The sequence below is a fragment of the Strix uralensis genome, chromosome 1 (genome assembly GCF_047716275.1).
Source record: "Strix uralensis isolate ZFMK-TIS-50842 chromosome 1, bStrUra1, whole genome shotgun sequence".
NCBI lineage: Eukaryota > Metazoa > Chordata > Aves > Strigiformes > Strigidae > Strix > Strix uralensis.
This window is the reverse complement of record NC_133972.1, coordinates 157,556,726-157,578,579: the sequence shown is the minus strand read 5'-3', so window position 1 is coordinate 157,578,579 and position 21,854 is coordinate 157,556,726. Positions and strand designations below refer to the sequence as shown.

Sequence of the window (21,854 nt, the reverse complement as noted above, 5' to 3'; positions counted from 1 at the left end):
CCAAACACTGGAACTGAGATGAGGGGACCTGTCTCTCTTCTGGTCCCAAGGATTCTGCTGCTGATGCCAAGTGAAGGACTCATCTTTCCAGAGCAGCCATGACACAGTGCAAGGACTCTACCTGTTCTGACTGTGAGGTAGTACTTCTGGAGTAAAGGAGAATGCAGTTACAGAAACTCATTCTTGTCTCTTACAGCATCTGAAAGATGATTGGTAAAATGAGAAGGAATGGAATAATAAGATTCTTTTGATTGATTTTCTTGAAAATTATATTTTTCCCTGCCAATCACAACTTCTTTGTGCTTCATGTACCTTAAAAATAATTTCTCCTTTCATCATTCTATTTTTGTTTTCTTGAAATTTATGAAACTCATGCTCAATGTGTAAAATTTCTAACTGAATAAAAATTTTACTTTTCCTTCAGTATTTTGGTTGCCACCTATAAAATCATTAGACAGCAGAATATCTGCCACAGTTTCAAAGGCAGATGGGTAATGCCTGTCATCTACTTATTGTGTGATTAACACTACAGATTTTAACCAGTCATTAAATAAGCAGCATCCTCCTTGAGAAATTAATATATGAAAGGTATTTTAGAAAAAATCCACTGTGTGAGCACTCCAGACATGCCGGTAAGTGTGTCACCATCCTCTACTGCATATCTTGGAAACTGATGACTCAGATAATTTTAAATAATCTAAAATGACCTGAAGCTAGTACCGTTTTCACAGCAGAAAACAGATAACCAAAAAGAATAATATGAGAAAGAGCTGATATGAACTTATTGATGTATGGATTAGATCTTTTTTTAATTGTTCTTTTTACAGATAATATCTCGTAGGAAAAATGTTCTAGCTGATTAATGTTCAAAAGGACAGTTTGTGTTGTGAAGCGTGTCTGTTATATACTCCACATACTATAAATGCATATTCCAGTTCAGAGAATCACAGAATCATTCAGGTTGGAAAAGACCCTTGGGATCATCAAGTCCAACCATCAGCCCTATTCTACAAAGTTCTCCCCTACACCATATCCCCCAACATCTCATCTAAACGACCCTATACACATCCAGGGATGGTGACTCCACCACCTCCCTGGGCAGCCTATTCCACTGTCTGACCACTCTTTCCGTGAAAATTTTTTTCCTAATGTTCAGTCTAAACCTCCCCTGTTGGAGTTTAAAACCATTCCCCCTTTTTCTGTCACTAATCACCTGTGAGAAGAGACCAGCACCAACCTCTCTACAATGTCCTTTCAGGTAGCTGTAGAGAGTGATGAGGTCTCCCCTCAGCCTTCTGTTCCTCAAACTGAACAGTCCCAGCTCCCTCAATCTCTCCTCGTAGGATTTGTTCTCCACGCCCTTCACCAGCTTCGTTGCCCTCCTCTGCACTCACTCCAGCACCTCGATATCCCTCTCGTATTGAGGTGCCCAAAACTGGACACAATACTCCAGGTGTGGCCTCACCAGTGCAGAGTACAGGGGGACGATCACCTCCCTACTTCTGCTGGTCACACTATTTCTAATACAAGCCAGGATGCCGTTGGCTTTCTTGGCCACCTGGGCACACTGCTGGCTCATGTTCAGTTGCTTGTCAATTAGAACCCCCAGATCCTTCTCTTCCACACAGCTCTCCAGCCACACCTCCCCAAGCCTGTAGCCCAAGTGCAGGACCTGGCACTTGGCCTTGTTGAAGCTCATCCCGTTAACGTTGGCCCACCGATCCAACCTATCCAAGTCTCTCTGTAGTGCCTCCCTATCTTCATGCAGATCGACACTCCCACTTAACTTGGTGTCATCTGCGAATTTACTGATAACGCACTCTATGTCCTTATCAAGATCATCAATAAAGATGTTGAACAGAAATGGTCCCAACACTGAGCCCTGAGGAACACCACTTGTGACTGGCTGCCAGCTGGATTTACCTCCATTGACCACCACTCGCTGGGACCGTCCATCCAGCCAGTGCTTGACCCAGCAGACCGTTTGCTCATCCAGGCCATGGGCAGCCAGTTTTTCTATGAGAATCCTATGGGGAACTGTGTTGAATGCCTTTCAAAAATGCAGGTAGATAGTATCGACAGCTTTTCCCTGGTCCAACAGTCGGGTCATCTTGTCATAGAAGATCAGGTTTGTCAGGCAGGACCTGCCTTTCATAAACCCATGCTGACTAGGCCTGATCCCCTGGTTGTCCATTATATGACTTTTAATGGCACTCGAGATGACCTGCTCCATGACCTTCCCTGGCACCGAGGTCAGACTGACAGGTCTATAGTTTCCTGTAGATGGGTGTCACATTTGCCACCCTCCAGTCCAGTGGGACCTCCCCAGTTAGCCATGACTTCAGGTAAATCATGGAAAGCGGCTTGGCGAGCACATCTGCCAACTCTTTCAGTTGTTAAGTGTAGGGAGATCTTTAAATGAAAACATTATTTTTGAAAATGAAAGCAATCAGGACCCCATGATTTAAAGAATTTTACGCTGTAGAAATATGAAAAAGATATTAATTACATTGTCAAGTGAAGATGATGTAATTATCAACAGGTTTTCAAATGGATCCAGTATTAGCCAGGACCAAAATTTATAGAATGGATCCATTATCGATCAGGAGTGAGTGGCATTTAGGAAAGGATTTTACTAGGAATTGAAGTGGTATAGTTTGATTTCTTGAACTTGATATATGGATTTCTATGTATTTGAGGTTGCCTTGACATCCTTTTCTAACTCCTTGTTAAAAACTTGCCCTTTAGTCCAATTCTGAGGTGAAAAATACCACTTCAGTGTCATTTGACACTCTGACATGTACAAATTGAAAACAGTTGTAGCTATAAACAATAACTGGCATTTCTGGACACTGCTGATTACTTGGAATTCAAGTTCCAGCTATGAACCAGAGGACTGTAATGTTGAAAACAGCACTGACTTTTGAAGACCAAGCAGAATTTCATGCAGTTGATGATGCAGTCAAACTCTTGAAGTGTTCTGTGGATTGTTTTCCATTTTTACTACCACCACCAGATTATCTCAGTAGCTAAGACTGAAGTAGAAATCAGTGCAGATAAATGAATATATATACTTTTCCAAGACAGAGGAGTATACCAGAGTTTGGCTTTGCATAACCAAAAGTACATTTGACTTGTCTATTCCCAGAAAACACAATGTGAGACATTTTCTCTTATCTTTAAGTTTAAAATAAGTATCTAAATACAATCCCTGTAAAAAATGCATGGAAATATAGGAAATACTACTACTACTACTAATAATAAGTTGTATTTCTTTATTCAGTCATAATAACCTTCATCACCAAGAACAGTCAGTCCTACCTATTCGCATAGTTAAGGTTTTGTTCAAACACAACTAAATAACTCAAAGGTTTTAATACCTAAGTAATCCCATAAACTGTAATATTGGAGGAGAAGACTTGACTTATATCAGCAATATAGCAATGCAAATAATACCATCCTTTATGAAACAGCTTCTAAGGAGAGTTGTAACTCCTGATTTTAGTAAATCATTATGTGTTTAAAAATATCTTTTGTTTTACAAAGCAAATAAAAATTATAAACAAGTAAGGATTATTATTTCCTACTCTCAATCTAATTTTCCATAAGTTACAGAACTAAAGTACTACAGTTAGCCCTGGAGCTTTCTCAATTGTATCGAAAAACGCTTTTTAAAACTGTGAACAAGGGGGATCACGATATAAATTTGATGAGCTAATCTCCAATTATGTCCAGTTTGTAGAACTGATTAATTTAGGTTTTGTTACCATTTTATAATAGTAGACTCTATTATAACTGTAGACTTTATATTTAAATCCTCTTGTAAAAATAACATAGGAAAGCAGAAATACACATACTGATTCCAGTTAAGAGATTATTATTATCTTATCCCCAAGCACATTCCTAGTATCTTTGTGCAAATGTTGCTAATGTAATAGAAGGCAGAGCACTGCAGGACTTAAATGAGTGAGAGATTTAAAATGGAATAAACTGCTGCAGAAAAAGAAAGACATAAAAGTATCCTCAAAAGTTCCAGTTTATATAAACACACTAATCTAACTAAGAATGAATAACTCAATTGTCATTTTTCTTAATATGACAAATATGTAGAAGAAAGAAAATATGTCATAATGAAGACCTGCTTGATTTTCCTTGAAACAAGGTAGACACTACAGAAATCACAACAACACTGTAGTCCTGTCTAGGCAGTGTCATATGTCTATTAGTAAATATTTGATTAGGTATAATTGATAAAGAAGAAAAGTTTCCATCATCAACATCCAGAAAGTTCAGTGCCAGAATTATGACAACAGAATGCTGGGTTGAGCATTCAGGGTGCTGAGACCAAACCTAAGAAGTCTGGACATACATAAGTTTCCTTGCCTCTGACTCCATCTTTTTTTTTTTCCTTTACAGTCTTCTATTTATATTTAGCCAGTACATTAATTAAGTAAACAACTGATAATCAAGTCAATGTTAAGTGCAAAAGTGCTCCAATTGTTAAAAACATGTCTGATGAAAATAAACTTTTTCCCTGAATTAAAACATATCTTTCTAAACTTGTTGAGAAACAAAGTAAAAACTAAATCTTTCCCCTAATTTTTTTTGTTCACCTCTATTCTGCTGGGGAAAAAGGAGGAGAAATCAAACTGAAATATTCATCAGTTCATTAGCATCTTTCGACCTAAAATGGAAAATTAATGCAGAAAATTTTTTTTGTCCATCAGTTGGCATTTAGAATTCTTTTTTCTCCTTATACATTAAAGTAGAATTCTAAATCACATGATTGAACATGTCAGATATAGACCTGATGATACATTTCTGTGTATTCCTTACCATTTCACACTGTTCTAACAGCCTACTTGTATAACATACATTTCTTTGACACTGTTTAGCTCTTCTAACATACCAATCTGTCACTCTTTACAGAAGTTTTGCAAAGATCTCTATAAGATATATGATCTTTCAGTGAGTTAGCACCACAACGAACACTTCATAAGCTCTGTCAAACAGTGATTTGTGCAGGACTACAGCAGGCTATTAAACTTATCTTTTCCTAGAACATTTTTCTTTTTCTCAATAAAAGCAGAGAATTTTTAAAGTCTCTAAAAGCAGAAGCTGAAGGAATGTTGTTCAAGTAGTTTCTCAATACAGAAATACCAGTAAGTTCAGAGACATAACTGGCATGGCTTTTTCATTACTAACCTGTCATGTAGACATAGCCAGAGAAACAGTGGTCTTTAATGAGAAGTTAATTCAAATCTTGAGTTATAAACCTTTCTATCGTGTCATATTATGATCACTTCTACTCATTCCAATAACAGATTAGTCAAGAGAGGAATGACCCACAGCAGGTAACCTGAAGGGACAGGGATAGAAGTAGCTGTTATTCTGGCTGCTGACATGATTTGAGGGAAGGCTGACCGTATGAGTTTGTATTGGTTAAAAAAGGAGACTTTGAAGAAAGGAAGTTAATATGTCTATGTCACATGAATTACTTTGCAAATTCTCTCCATCCCTGTATTTATAAAATAAGAATAAATGCCTTTTACTGCTTATATCCCAAACACAATTATTCTGATGTGGGAATAACAAAGGAAACTCTTTGATCTCTGCTCCTGCAGGACTCAGACCAGAAATTACAAATAACTCCTTCTGATTTTAAAACCTCTGGGAAAAAAAAAAAAAAAGATACCCATAATAGTCCATCGCCCAGAGGCAATAGTGCACTGAATCATGTGCATTGCTATATTATTTACTTTTTCACTATTAGAAGGAAAAAAAATATACTTAAGCACTTTCCACGCCCCATAAAGCATAGTTTATATAAAGCAGTTCCCCCTATGCCAAGTGATACTTGCTTATAGAATAATGTTGGGACATATTCAGCTTGAAAGCTCTTTCTTTTTTTTCAGATATTTTAAATCATTCCTGCATAAGGAAATAATTTGTTTCATCAGAAAATACACTACTTTCATTCTTCCATGCTTGAGAGTTCTGAAAATGTTTTCCCAAATGTGTCAGGCAACTTGCCTCCAGCATAAGGCAAAGCACACCAATTTTAAGGCTCAAGAAATGTTCTCTAAGAAATGAACAAGCCCATGCAATGAAGGTGATAATAGAATGCTGAATACCAACACTAATGTTAATTCTTGCAAAAGGAAAATGGTAGCATAATGCTGAAAGAAAATAAAAATTAGAGAGAGCTGCTTCTGAAGTGAAGGACATCTGGGAATTCTTATTAAAAGTGGAAAGGAAGGGTGGAGTAGATGCAAAAAGCAGACTTAATGCTTTTATGTTTGTAGTAGAATGTGATTTTCCTCCCATGTGGAAAGCTGACTGTTTTGGAAGGTACTATATTGGGGGTGCACAGCTCAGCACTGTAGTATAAACCAAAGTTTTATGGAATATAAGTTATTCAAAGGTTTTGTGCTTGCTCTTGATGAATGACCTGTTGCAGATGTTTATTTATTCACATTACCATCCATTAATTTGATGACACTGTCTTTCCTGGTTAATGAATCATCATGTAAGTAATTTGGACAAGATCAGTAATGTATTATTTCACCTTACGTGGTAGAGTCATTAGGCCATAAATGCAATTCAGCACTGCAAAATTATCAGGGTAACTACCATTAAAAGCAGAATCATCCATATATCCATGACCCAGTATTTTTAAATGTTCTTGTGTCTGGTCATTTTTAATGAAATATTCATATTATACCTGAGATGAACATTAACCAAAGAGACCTTTTCTAATAAAAAGGACTTTATGTAGCCATCTGTTTCAGACATTAAAAGTATGATTGTGGTTAAAAAAATGACTGTGAGAATAGCACTTTATTAAGCAAAATCTGCATTTTTGATGTATGTCTGAGTCATGTCATAAACAGTGAGAAAAATGAGTGAAATAAAACAGTTTTACTATTATTAATTGTACACTTCTAATGATAAACTTTCTCTTACTTAATGTATCAGTAGTGTTTTCAGCTATATTCTGAGTGCAGGATCCTTGAGTACAGTTTGATGTAAAGAGAAGGCATTACACTTCCATCCTGATATGGAGTTGAGATTTTATTTCAGCATTTTGATAAAAATATTTTGATTCACAATAAGACAGGTTGTATTTGAGAATGTAATATTTTTACTTAACATGACAGCTATGCAATGTAATAAAATATGGCTAACATGATAGACTGTATCATATACATACATAGTCTGAAAGATGTGCTGCTGCATCATGAAGCATTCATAAAAATACTTTAAAAGGAATCTTGGATTAAGGATTTGAGATTTCACCTGATGTGCTGAGACATTGCGACACATAAAATGATAGAGTTTGTGTTTTCTAAAGAAGATTTTTTTGTTGAAAGGATATGATAAGAACATTCAGAAAAGTAATTACAGCAATCCAGTCTTGACTAAACAAAGACACTGACCAACTACAACCTATTGAGCAGTAGTCTAAATCGGCCAGTTGAGTTATACTATGAAATACAAAAAAGACCTCTGAAGAGTTTGGTAATGTTCTCATGACATCCCAAAAGGCTGATTATGATCAAATACAGTAAGGATATTAATTCCATCAAGAAGTGGTGGTGCTGGAAAAACAACTGTGATACAGATTTTGGAAGGAATAATGATTCAATCTTCTAAAGGAAAATTCTAAGCCATAAAACCTTCTCAATGAAAACTGAATTAAAGAATTAAGGCCCACCTTTCTTTTGTCAAAATGGCTAAAACAAACATTTAGAAAATAAGTACATGGATACAGCTCTAAATTTGTAAACACATTTTCTGTAAACTATTTTGTTAAGGAATCCTTCATACCAGCAATTATGGTGGAAAACAGACTGAAATTTCACTGTAAGAGACAGCATGTCCTTTGAGAAAAAGAAGCAGGTAGTCAATGAAATAATCCAATTGCACCAAACATTTGTACTTCTAACAGGGCAATACAGTGTCTCTTAATATACCAAGCATATGTAATATATATAAAAAAATTGGAATTTTACGTTACCACTGATATATATGGAAGGAAATGTTTGTTACTCTGCCAAGTCATACAACAGCTCTGAATGTTTCAGGTGCCATCTAGTGCCCAGTTCTCATGTGTCAAAGTCCTTTTCCTGAGGAGAAAACTGATTTTCTTTGTGCCCTTTTATGCCACTGTCTAATGATACATCCATGACATATCCCCTACCCACATCTTATACTTTATAGTTTTAAACCCTGAGTGATCCACTGTAGCAGATAATTTTTCTTTTTTTTTTTTTTTTAAAAACAAGCTGAAAAGTTCAACATACCAGAAATTCTCTGTCTTCAATGTTAAGACACAATTTATGAAGAAGGCCTATGGCAGGGCAACCTTGGCTAGTGAGTCACAGCAGAGGCATGGTTAATTATCCATGGACATGTGTACATATCCTCAGACTATATGTTGGTCAGTTCAGATGATCTTTGCCAACAGGAAGCTGGAAGAGTTACTGCATACTTTCTTTGTAAAACTAGCCAGCCTCTAGTTTATAATAATTTAAACCATAAATCTTTCGGATTAGCATTTATAACAGTTTGAGTCAGTTCATTAATTAGCAATGCCTATCAGTGCTCAAGTGACAAATCTTACATTTCTTAAGACTCCTTAAGAAGTCTCGGTACATTTTCACAAAATGTGTTTTATTTCATTCTGTTCTCTGCTTTCAGTATTCCTATCATCTTGAATATAAAAACTATACATCTTCCTGATATATGTGTTACATCTTCCAAAATGGAACCCTAATTTCAGTAGGACTCTAGATATGACAGTACATCAAATATATAAAATTAATGAAATTTTTTTGACATATGTATCTATTCTTGTCTGTGAAATTTGTGTGGAGACACTGTCTGTGGTAGCACTCGACTTGTTTGTGCTATGACATCCTCCTTCGGTGGGTAAACTGCTTTTTGCTAAATCCAGTTAGCTTTTTATATCTTTTGTTACTGTAAATTCTCCAGGTAAGGACAGCCAATGAGGAACAATGCAACATTTATAAAGTACCTAGCATAAGGCAAAATAAGGTGAGGCATTGAGGTAACAGTGGAATGAAAATAAATAACACTGAGATATTTCTTACCATAACAATTGAAGATGAAATTCTTTTGTATAGCTAAGAGGCATAGTAAGAAATACATATTGCAGAAGGAATAGTGATATGGTATAGGTTTTAGGATTATTTTTTTTATTTTCGATTGCCCTGGGCTCTGAAATAATCTTTGCTCTGTAATTACAACACCATCTTTACAGCTGCCTACAGAATATAGCTATGCCAAAAAAAGTGCTCAGAATCACTGTAGTCTAAATGGAACAGTCCTGTTATAACTCATATATGGACATATCTACACAGCCATTGCATGGCAGGCAGGGTGCATCTTCCTGGGCTTCATTCACCTGGGAAGCTGAGCAACCACCACGTGGCAGATACAGTACCTCAGGTTTTGGACTATACTGACAGGGCTGAATACTTTCAGAACAGTGCGGATGGAGCAATCTCTATGACACTAGCAACCCTACAACCACTCCAAAACATATAGTCTCCAGTGGTCTTTTGCAGTTCATGTTCTATGTGAATTTACCTCTCAGCCATACTTGGGGTTTAACTGATGCCCTCAGCAGCTGTACAGGAATCTACTACAGATAAAGCTTTCATTGAAGTCAAGTGGAATTTGGTAAAGGCAAATAAGGGTGGCTGGTGGTCTTAACTGTACAGCTCTCCTAGCTAGATATTTGGTGTTTACCTGTTTGTCATTCCCTTCAGTAATACTCTGGAAGTGTGTCAGGTGGGGAAATGTCAGATTTAACCATATCTGCTGAAGCTTCTAGTCATCTTTCTGTTGATTTCATTTGGTGCTGGATTATGCTGTCACATGGTAAAATTATTGACTGCCATTTTCTTTTTGCATGGTCTTTCAGCTCTCTAGTGCTGTTCTGTGTCTTCAGCTCATTTAAACAGATATTCCAAACAGTGCATTACATGTGAAGGGAATGTATTGCAAACCCTGGATCGTTTTTTGTATTACATTTGTCATGGTCACTGTATCAATATTACTACAGTACTACAGTTACCACTTGTTTCCTTCACCGGAAGGTTTATTTGCTGTACTTCTTGTTGCTGTTCTCTTGCTTGTAGAAGAATTATATTAATGCAGTTCTAATTTACTTAATGCTGAAATGGCTTTGTTCCTATAAAAATAACATACGACTTTAATGCTATAAATAGAAACATTCTTGTGTTACTTGCAAAGAAGGCAAATGCAGTGATTGCTTCAATGTGCTTAGAACCAAAATCAAATTCAGTATAAAAATCTATGTTTAAAGGTCACTCAGGACACAGTTTTAAGACACCATTATACTAATCAGTGGCTTTACTTCAGATAATCAAGTTCCTCTGTCATTTTTTGGCACGAAAATAATTTCAACGGGAAGAAAAAAGCAAAAATGTGTCATTCATTAAAAAATAGGTAAGAAACTGCAATGCAATTAGCTATATTAGATTTAGTGAACAATAGAGACCCTCAGTGAGGTTACTATTACAAAGATATTTGTCTATCAAGAAAGAGCAATTAAGAATAGGAGAAGAAAAAATATGTTTTACCTTGTTTTCCTTTAGGGGGAAAAAAAATCTTTCTCATACTTCCTCTTGCACACTTATTTATAGATAGATATCAGAATATGACAGTCTTTTCTGACTGACCCCCATAAAATGCGGAAAGCAAGAGAAAAACTTCAGAGAAGTTTTGGTTATTAGACAAGCTGTTATTTCCATTACTGCTGTAAACATATGTGAATTTCAGAATAGTCACTCTTCATTCTGCACTTGTATCCTGAGATGAGAGTTCTGTTGGAATCAAGGAATAACCACTTTTATTGTTGAATTGCTATAAATGAGAGACCTGGATTTTGGGGAAGGGAATTTTTTAATTTAATCTCTCTTTTAATAAATCTATATTGCTCATGGTAGACACTCCAAAGAATTCATTTATAACGTCTCTTTCTTTCCTCTCTGAACCATACATATTGGTGCAGTTGCCACCTAGATATTAAGTTTTTCATTTTTTCTTTCACTGCACTCATATTGCCTACTCCAAATTTTTCTTATGGTTTCTCTCACTCTATAAACTCAAGTGGGACAGGTATGTGTATGTATATTTCAATATGTATGTAGGAAGACCCACATTTCTGTACTCATCAGTTAATTCTTCTAGTCACTTTTAGACCTAAATCTAGACCATGCTTACTCATATATTGAGAGCAATGTGAATGAGGACAAAATGGAAATGAAAGTAAGCAAAATATATGTTTTGAGAAAAAAAGAAAAATATGAGGTAGAAACTATGCATCTAAGTTACTTTTCTAGTTTATAAAACCTTTGGAAAACTATGTGCAACTAAAACCATTACAAAATTTGATACAGGTGAATTTTGGACAACTGAATTTCAGGGTACTTCATATTGTTACAAACGTATCATCTTTTCTAATATTTGGAACCCTTGGAATGTGTAGCACTTGTTATATCCACACACATACTACATGCAGCACTTCTGAAATCAGTCTTGAGTCTACAATACCAAAGTATTCTTGCTTGTCAATCAAACTACACATGCATTTCTTTCCCAAGGGATATCTATGTACAGACATGTTCTAGTATTTCCAAGTCCTGTCCCAAAAGACAACTGGAGTGGTGCCTGGAGTGGCATATTCCCCGGACCATACTCAGGTTTACCTGGCAGAGCAATTACTCTTTGGAATAGGAGACATGAGTGAACAAGCGGTCTAGGACTAGTGCCATGGAGTAATAGAGGGAGATATCCAAACTGACAGTAAAGGGATAACAGGACTATTCAGTTTAAAATGTAATAAATGAAAGAAATATTAGCTTCTATTGGGATATTTCATAGTTTTTTCAGTTAATGAGTGCTCATGAAGATATGCATTTTATATTGACATTATTTCTCACTTTAGCTTGGGAGAAATGGGATCATGATGATTTGAGATATCTATGAACAAAAACCGTGATAAAAGTATGAATCAACCCTTTGAAAAAGGACAAAATTCTTTATGTTCCTAAATTTCTAATGTCAGATTTAGTGTTTGAAGAAGATTAATCTTCAGCAGAGAAAATACAAATAGTTTCCAATGAGTTGAATGCAATGCAATGATATAACAAATGCATTTTTTACTGGAATATTTGCAAATTTTTGTTCTGGATATTTGGACACCAAATTATAAATTTCATGCTTAATTTAGGGAGGACAGGTGATACTCTTGATTTTATAAATAACATAAAAGAAAAAAATTCCTGACTTAAAATCTGAATAAAAAGAAAGTAAATTTGAAATTTTCATATCTGGTTATGACTTGAGTGAATGTTGGGAAAGAGAGTCTCAACTTCTGCCAGCCTTGTTGTTGAAAGTATTTTCACAAAGAAATTATATTTAATGTGTTTTAATTTGAATAGCTTATTAATTAGTATTTATAAGTGGGTGAATTTCTGCTAATTAAACTCTTTAAAGGTGTGTGTCCATTCCTGCTAAGCAGAACTCTCTGAGGCATATTTTACTCACAGTCTTTGAACAGAATTTCCATTGGCATTAATAAGAATTAATGAAATATTGAAAAGCATTGAAGGCTATTTTGATCTTGGTATTTTATAATGTAAAAAAAAACCAGAGGATAAATAAGTTCATATGTACCTCGCTTACAGGTGGAATGTTGATTTAAAATATCAACTTGGTTTTGTGTAAGCAAAGAATGCACATGATTTCAGAGGTAACTGACAAATCTAGGACAAAAAAAATCTTACTTGGAGAGAGATTGAAACAATTGGGACAGCTTGCTTTAAAAGGACATGAGCAACAATACACAATAAAAATGTAAAAAGTAGGATGGTGTAAAAAAATCAATTCTGCTTATTTTCAGATTACATGAACAAGAAGTTCAACCAAATTACAATGTGGCAAATTTAAAAGGAAATACTTTTCCAGGCCTCATATCATTAATGAATATCAGAATGTCACTGAATTCAGGAATTTGTGCAGAGCTGAACAGAAATTACAATCTAGTTTGGCAATTCCTGGGTTCCCTGACAGATGACAATCTCAAATTAACCATTCTTAGCTTTAAATGGCAGGGAGTTGGTATTAGAGTGTCATATTCAGTTTGAACATAGATACTACCTATCAAGGAAGACTAATGCAGTTACTTGGTGAGTTATACAACACCCCCTCAAAGTAATGCACTTGTATGTGTCAAAAATGAAAATACTCACAGAAGAAATATATTTTAAATTATACAACTTATTTTCTACTTTATTATCTAGCATCAGGAACAAAATGACTTGAAGGGTTGGAAATAGTAACATACCTTCATAATATTAAAAATTTAACAGAAAATACCAAATACTCTTTTTAGATGAGTCATATAGTATTGCAACTGGAAAATGAGTTTTATTTTAGAAGTAGGGTGATTTTTAATTAGTGCTTTAAAATATAATATAATTTCATAAGAAAATATTGCCTTCTGTGGGTAATTCTTGATGAGACAGCAGTAAGAGTAAAGCAAGCAATTTTAGGCAGTGACTGTTAAAGGCATCGTTAATCTCTATATTCTTCATTTCAAAGGACAGGGAATCTTTTTGTAGCCTTTTTACAAAGCAGTAAGAAATACAGGCCTCTGAAAGATTTCATCTTCTTGGAGAAGCTGAAAATAAAAACACTGTATACAGTCAGAGTTTTCAAGTTAATATAATATGATTCGTAAGATAACCAAAATCCACAAGATTATATTCTTACCTATATTTTGACATGATATGATGATAAATAATAACTGGAGTGGCCTTGCAAACCTTTAAAGGTCTTAAGAGAAATCCCTTTGAACAAATATGCAGGAGTCAACTTCAGTGTTGCCTTCTTTGTAAAGCTTGAAAGCAGATTTGAGGACAGGGGAGTTTTGCTGGAGGACAGAACGCTTAGCTTGATAAAGCAGCAGTAAGAGTATCAACCATTTAGGTGAACTTTGCAGTGTTCAAGATGAGACAGGTAATCTTACTTCTGTGTTATGTCCTTGTACAAAACAATGAAAGTCAAATCTAGATCCACAGAGTTTATTATGTAAGAGAAAGAAATAGATAGCAACAATGACATCAACAACTAATCTGCATATTTAACATATTCACATCAAAACATGATTGGTACAGCAAGTCTTGCAGACAAACGCATCATATTTTATATATAACATGTATATTTATAGACATGTATAGCATGTATAGCGTATATAAATATGACTATAATGGATTCTTCCTTTTAATAACTGTTACATGGTTTTGTTTCATGGCTGGTATCAGAAATCTAATATCCTAGGTTTTGGTAGTTCTCAGCATGGAAATTTGACAATGTAACGTATCTTATGAACCATACTGCTTGTTTTGATAGCCATTTACATCTTTTTTCTTTACTCAAAGCCTACTGTAAAATTCAAGTTATTTTTTCCATACTATATTTAAAGATGTTAATATACATATATGTGTGTGTGTGCCTGCGTGCACACACCCATGAGCACATCAGGGATGCAGAAGAATATTTTAGTTACATGGAACTCAGGAAAAGAAATTAAGAAAATACATAAATACCTTCTGTTCTTCCATCTTGTTTCCTTACTTTGTATATTAGGGAAATTTGCTATGAATCCAAGTACAGGTTTACCTGATTTGCCTCTTCCCTGTTAGCATTAGGCTGGTAAGTATACCTGGTACAAGGTTTGAAGAGCTCAGGATAAGTTTATGAAACCTCTTTCACTCACACTTGTACAAAATCTATCTTTTTTTGTCCATTAACTAAAGGACTTCAACAATAAATGATGGGAAATGTTGTAATCAAACTATTTATGATGCTCAAACATCAGTCAAGAGGGTACACACTTGAATGTGAGTACCACCTAGTAAAAGTGAACTCTAATTTATGTTCTCAGATATCAAACTAACAGCAGAGCCATGACTCATTTTGCATTCTCAGTGGTTTAAAGCTCTGCATTTGAGTAGAATCAGATCTATGGTATTCCATATGTTTAAATTAACCAGTCCTTTGCTCAGAAATCAGTTACCCACAGTGTCTCATCACCTTTGCCTCATTATCTGAAATCTATTAAATCATTCAACAGCTTCCTGATCATGTTCAGGATTATGTTCGTTAAAACATTCTCTTAGTGTTCTGTCTTGAGTAGTTTTATTTATTCTTCCAAATTTTGGTTGATTCAAATCTGATATTCTTTCATGTCTATATTACAGGTTTATTTATTGTTTTGCATTTGTAGAACTTAAGAGTCAGAAATATATCAAGTTCTTGTTTCGCCTTCCTATGTAATGAGTTCTTTTCTGTCAGTTAAGAAAAATATATCTATAGCTGGAGTTTAAGGAAAACCTTGTGCACATTTTCATATAATTTTCTACCTTTGGATATGTGGGTACATAAGCAGATACTTAATAGGCTAAGTCAGAAATGGCTTTTCAGTGTAAAGAGTTGTATAATATCCATGCAAACATACTATCTGCCCAAAGTTGCCATAATTTGTGTTCTATATTCTTCAACAAAATGCTGTATTGATTTATAAAAACATTGCAAATAATAAAAATATGTTTTCTCCAGAATTACAGAGTAGTTCCTGTGGCAATCCAGGAGTTCCACCAAAGGGTATCTTGTATGGTACAAGATTTGATGTTGGTGACAAAATCCGATACAGCTGTGTAGCTGGATATATTTTGGATGGCCACCCTCAGCTTACTTGCATAGCTAACTCTGTGAATACGGCATCGTGGGACTTCCCTGTTCCTATCTGTAGAGGTAAGAGAAATGCTACAGTAATGTTCTTGAATATATACATTATATTTATCAGTATGAACAACTTTCCATCTCTGGTTTAATTATTAACTTTTAAACTGTGATTAAAGAAAGATCTTTTTTAATATTTTGATCTCCTGCTCACATATATGAGGTATTTCAACACAAGCACCTATCAACTTTTAAGTCAATATCCTATTAAAATGATATTTCTCATTTATTTTGAAATATATGTAATGAAATAAGAACTAGAAACCTAGTAATAAGTAGGATATAAATGTGTTCAACATGTTAGCAACTACAGGAATGTAAATTTGGGATCCATTAATACTTCCTAAGGACTGACTTTTTGTCAAGTATTAACTTGGATATTGATCAAATAGAAGTTTGAAACTACGAGAACACCTGAGTTAGCAGGACTTCCCCTCAGATTAGATATCTTCTGATTTCAATATAGGATATCCCTTGTATTTTAACAAAAATGGTAGGTCAAATCCTTTTCTCTTGCTCACATTAGAAATATAGCAGTAGTAGGGAATCCTAGTTTATGAGTAAATATTACTTTCTGAGACTATTAGAGAGAAATAATGTTTGCAGAGTAATGAAAGGAGCTAAGCTGATAAAATGCAGAAATTATCTCTACTATACACAACCAAATGCAATAAAGATAGTATTTTGATGAAACACTGTTTTGTCAGGCAAGCTTGAGATCCTTTTCTGGATTTGCAGGTTAACTTTACAGAATTTAACATTTATATTTTTCTAAAAAATTAATGCACTCTTCCAGAGTCTACAGAAACATTCCAACTGAAATTAGCATTCTGATAAATTTCTGATTAAAAAAATATCAAGATTCATTTGGGTTAAAACCTGGTTAACCAGTACCACAAAAATGTAGTTATATATGGGAAATGTCTATCATTGGAAATACCATTCTGTTGTTTCCTATTCTTGGCTTAGAGCTATTTAATATATTTATCCATGATCTTGAAGGAAATACAAAGTTATTACTACTAATAATATTTTCTAGTAAAATTATTTATAACTCCTGAATCTTCCTCCCCCACCCCACCCCCCCCTTCACTTCCCAGAAAAATGCTAGCTAATAATGAAGATACACAGCCAAAGCATAAATCCAGATTTTGTTTCTGGAGATGATCATAAAAATCATTTGATGAAACTTATGTTAACTTACATTTATAACAAAGTAAAAGGCTAATGGACTTCACTGTCGACCACTGTTCAAATTCTTGATCTGACAATTTTGAAATGAGTTGACATAAAAAATTGTACTCTTAAATGAGGAAGATGAGAGACTTGAACCTGATGCTTCCACTTGCCAGTCAGTCATCACAGTCACAGTGTTACACATGCTTTCTTTTGATACAACATTTTTCAATAGAACTTTGGATAGATTTTGTACTTATTCCAAGGGGATGCTAAAATACACAGTGTAAATTTGAATAGGAATTATAAGATGCCATAGTAGTCTTAAACATAACTCTAGTGTGTAAGCAGAAGACTATCACATAAGAATATGAAAAACATATCTCTTTCCATTCGTGATTAAAGAAGTCATTATCTGAATAGTGTCACTCTAGGACAAAATAGAGCTGACAAACTAGAAAGGATTCAGAAAAAGAGGAAACAAGTTCTGTTAGGTTTCAAAATTGTCATTTTGTCTAGAGACTGAGGAACTAAAACTTTTCAGTATATGTGCAAGAAGATGAAGAAGTGACTTGATTTACTGCAGAAACTCATGCAGAAGGAAAACAGCTTTTGGAGAAGACAGTTCTCTAATCAATAGCAGTGAAGAATATAAGGGGGAAAGGCTTAACAAATGAAAAATAAAAAACCCCAAGGTACAGATTTTAATAGTGGTGGTTACGAATTACTGAAACATAACCTAGGAACGTTACAGATTCTTATGTTTTAGCATCAGGCATAATGGTTTAAAGGCTTAATGCACCAAGTTGCTGTTAAGGTATTTTTGGTCTATGTTCGATTAAAAAATTAACTAATTATTTTCAATAGTTACTTTTCTACAAGTCTGTGTTTGATATCAGAAGCATCTAACTTTACTTTTAATACAGAGACCTTTGTGGTTCCATTCTAATGAATTTCTCCTAATTTTGTCTAATGAAATTATCCAACACAGGATTCTGCAGAAGGTCGCTAAAGATGATTACCCACTAATGAGCTTCTTATCTCTTTCTCTCTGTTTGATTAAACACTCATCTCTAAAGAGTTCCTCTGATAAATGCCTTATTGTTCCGTACCAATGGTCATTACATCTAAACCAGAAAATCCTGACACAGACAAGTGAAGTAGTATATAATTTTGAGAGTATATGTGTAAGAATTAATTTTTCTCAACGCTAAACATCTTGACTCCTGTTTTATGGTAGATGGCCAGGTCTCTTCCAGACATGCATATACTAGTTGCTCATTTTAATATAATTGTCTGAATTGGGGAAATACAGAGTATTTCAATGTCATGACCTAGGAAATGTCATAGTCCTATTTGTTAGAAAAAAGCCCCCAGAAGAGCACAAAAGTATACTTTATTCAATATTAATTTGGGTTTTTTTGTTTGGTTGGTTTTACCTATAGGAAATAAATTGAACAAAGCTCTGAACTTACAACATGCTTAGATGTCAGCGAAGTTGAGCTCATAGATGTCTTTAGATCATCTGTGTGCAAATGCTATTGTCATCTGCCTCTTGTAATTCAGAACAAGTGTATTTGGGGAGTAATTTTTTTTTTTAATCATTCCTTTTATGTTGCCTTAACTTTGAATGAAGAGATCAGGAGGAGGTAATTCTTGTGTTTTAGCAGCATAATTCTTATGGATTGATGTCTCAGTGGGAGGAATTTCATTGGAATCAAAAGTGCTTTGTATTGCCACAAAGATCCATACATGAGACCCTATTACATGCTTATGGTTTAAATTTGGTGCGTAACACTTATATTGAAGTTACACATTTTTTGGCCAAATTTTATTCATAAAGAAAAGAATTTTTCCTCAAATTGCTTCCTTTTTCTTTACCAATCTCTATTGGATTGTATTGCAAAATCATTGCACATACCTAACAATTACTTTATTTCATATTCTTTCTTAGTGCACATAGTTCAAATGCACAAAGCTTTTCTTTATACCTGTCATTTGCATGTTCTGACATTCATTAAAATACTGTTTTATTAGATTTACTATAAGTGCAAAAATACCTTAATTAAAAGAAAACTAAATTGGATTACTTGTATTGTGGTCAATTATACTGTGCACAACCCATGACTAGTTTTTAAATAAAGTCTTCTTCACTGACAAATTAACTTTGATAAGGTTGTTTTCAACAGTGAAACATGATAGCAGCTGTATTGAACCACCTATTTCTGAGATAATATTACAGCTTGCAGTTTCTCCATAATGCAGCAACCTAGGAATGATTTACTGACTCTAATAAATAAGGTTACATTTTTATATAATATTGTCATTCTATAAAGGTTAGAGTAATTAGACACGTTCATAATCAAGGAAGTATTCTGACTTTTATATTTTTAAAGCTTTTCCTATTCCAGGGTAAAATTAATGTTGTAAGAATCTTCATTCTAAACTGTTCTTTTTTTTTTAAGAATTCAGAAATTTCAAAACCAGAAGAGATGTTCTATTTGTATTCCTAGAAGTTCTATTAAAATATTTTCACTGTTGCCTGTACATATAGCTACAAAATATTTGACACTATAAAACTTTGTTTTTTCACTTGTTTGAATTGACATGCATTTTGATCAGACAAGTGCACAACCACTGACTGTAGGTACTTTATTTACATGGACAAAATGCATTTCTGCTTTTTTCATTATTTATCTGGAGGGATATTATTTTTCCATATTTTGTCATGACAGGTAAAAGACTAAAGAGGTTGTTATTAAATTCCAAACCTGGGAATTCTGTAATTCCCCTGCAACTTATATACATGTACATATAAATATGTGTTTATTTCTCCCTATCTGTATAGATGCATACTTAATTTCTTCTTCTTCAGTAGATTTATTCCCAATAAACTGGATCGAGATATTTATAAGCCCATATTTTAAAAAGGGATCTAACAGGTGTCAGATTTGAATATTAGAATATTCATCTCACTATTGAAATATTTTGCCATCTCCTGTGTGCAGAACCCACTGGAGAGGAAGATTTAATTGCAAGTGACTGGTATAATTCTGTGACTATATAGATACATGACTATATATATTTCAACTACATGAGATAAGTTTTAGGACAGATAAAAAAGACAGCATCTTCAAATGAAATAAAAGTATACCTAAGAGTCTTATAGACCCTCCAGTACACTTTCTTGAAGGGGTTTATCTGTTTATATATGGCCTATAATATATGGAATTCTGAAAAAAAAAAGAATTAAACTTCACATGACTACCAAGAACTATTCATATAACAATGTAAGCATTTAATGGACAGATAAATTTGTTTACAAGTAGGTAAATGATTTTATGACGGTGTGGCAAATAGAACCTAGTAATATAAGTGTAATTGAGCTGACTCTTCCTTTGTGTCTGTTTTAAGCTGAGCTTTGTGGGCTGTGGAGAGAACAGAGCAGGAAGTAAAGTCAAAGTACTGCACTTGATGCTATGTAGTGCATTTACTAGTGGAACTGACAATACGCACAGAGGAAAATAAAGTGCACTGACTTAAAAGTAGGAATAAATTACATCTCATGGGGAATGAGCAGTTTTTTGTCTAAGTCAGAAGAGTTGTTACTGCTTATTCTTGGGAAAATCCCCACTATAGCTGTGTAAAACCAGATTAAAAACATGTTGGATTATTTTAAAAAACTTAAAAAGAAAACTAACAAAAATATTTTGTAGGATGATGTATTTGTATATAAGATATGAAGATGACTTGATACTAATGAAAAACATTTTTCAGAGATTGTTCCACAGATCCTTTTTGGAACATTATAAATTGCCTAAAATGGACAACCCTGTTATGGTTGGTACCTTTAAAAATGTAAATGGTCTACAAATGGCAATGATGCTTGCCTAAAATTAGAGAACTTAATTAAGATTTGGGTGTGTGTGTGTGTGTGTAGAAATTATAGAAAAGGTCTAGCAATTTATTGAAATAGTAGTATAATATAAATGTTGTGTGTTTTCAAGGAGAATGCTGCATGCTTTCAAGGAGGGCCAAGAAGCTCTTTAAAATAAAACCCTGAATGACTTTTTTTTTTAATGAAGAAAGTTACACTACCTTTTGTTGATCTGAATTTTTGCAATAAAAAAACTTTGTGAGCTCTTTATTTTAGTTATGTTTAAAATGTGTAATTTTTAAGACCAATAGAATCAAACTTTTGCTTCTATGAAAAGCATTGAAATTGATCTCTAGTATACCCTACAATACTTGTCTTTTTTTTACTTTATTAGTGTTATTCTCAGGATAGTATCTGGTTCTCACAATCAGGTATATTTCACATAAATATACAAATCTACTTATGTAAACAAATATATCTAAACCTGAAGAATAGGAAATCCCCACATGAATTTTAATGTCTGATTAGATACATGGATTTCTTATTATTCAAAGTAGTGGTGAAACTACTGATTTATTTGAAGCTACTCTTAAGTCATTATTGATGTGTTGTGAACCAGTAAATTGGTACAGAAATATAAATGTCTATTATATATTCCTAACTAACACTAAAATATACTAGTTTTACTGTGCTAACAATAATATTAGCATTACTAATATATTTAGTGTTTGTTAAATGGAACTCACTGAAAATATACAAGCAGTAATAATGATCTAACATAGTACACATTCCTTAAAAAAACCCACATTATTTGTAAGAGTTTTGATTGGTTTTAATACATTAGTTTCATGTCCAAAACCTGTGTTTATTTATTTATGATAATAATGGCCACATAACTAAGTTCTTATGATGGATGGAGAACTGGAAGTACCCATTGTGC

The 21,854-nt window shown here is 34.0% G+C and overlaps 1 protein-coding gene across 2 annotated transcripts in view; it reads left to right on the top strand.

Annotated features, from left to right (window-relative positions):
• Nucleotides 1–21,854, top strand: part of CSMD3 (CUB and Sushi multiple domains 3) — a 759,152-nt gene that overhangs the window by 152,627 nt on the left and 584,671 nt on the right. For both annotated transcript variants that reach the window (XM_074886756.1, XM_074886745.1), the window contains exon 4: nucleotides 15,679–15,873. In XM_074886756.1, coding sequence (XP_074742857.1) covers nucleotides 15,679–15,873 — 195 coding nt within the window. The remainder of the gene's footprint in view (nucleotides 1–15,678; nucleotides 15,874–21,854) is intronic.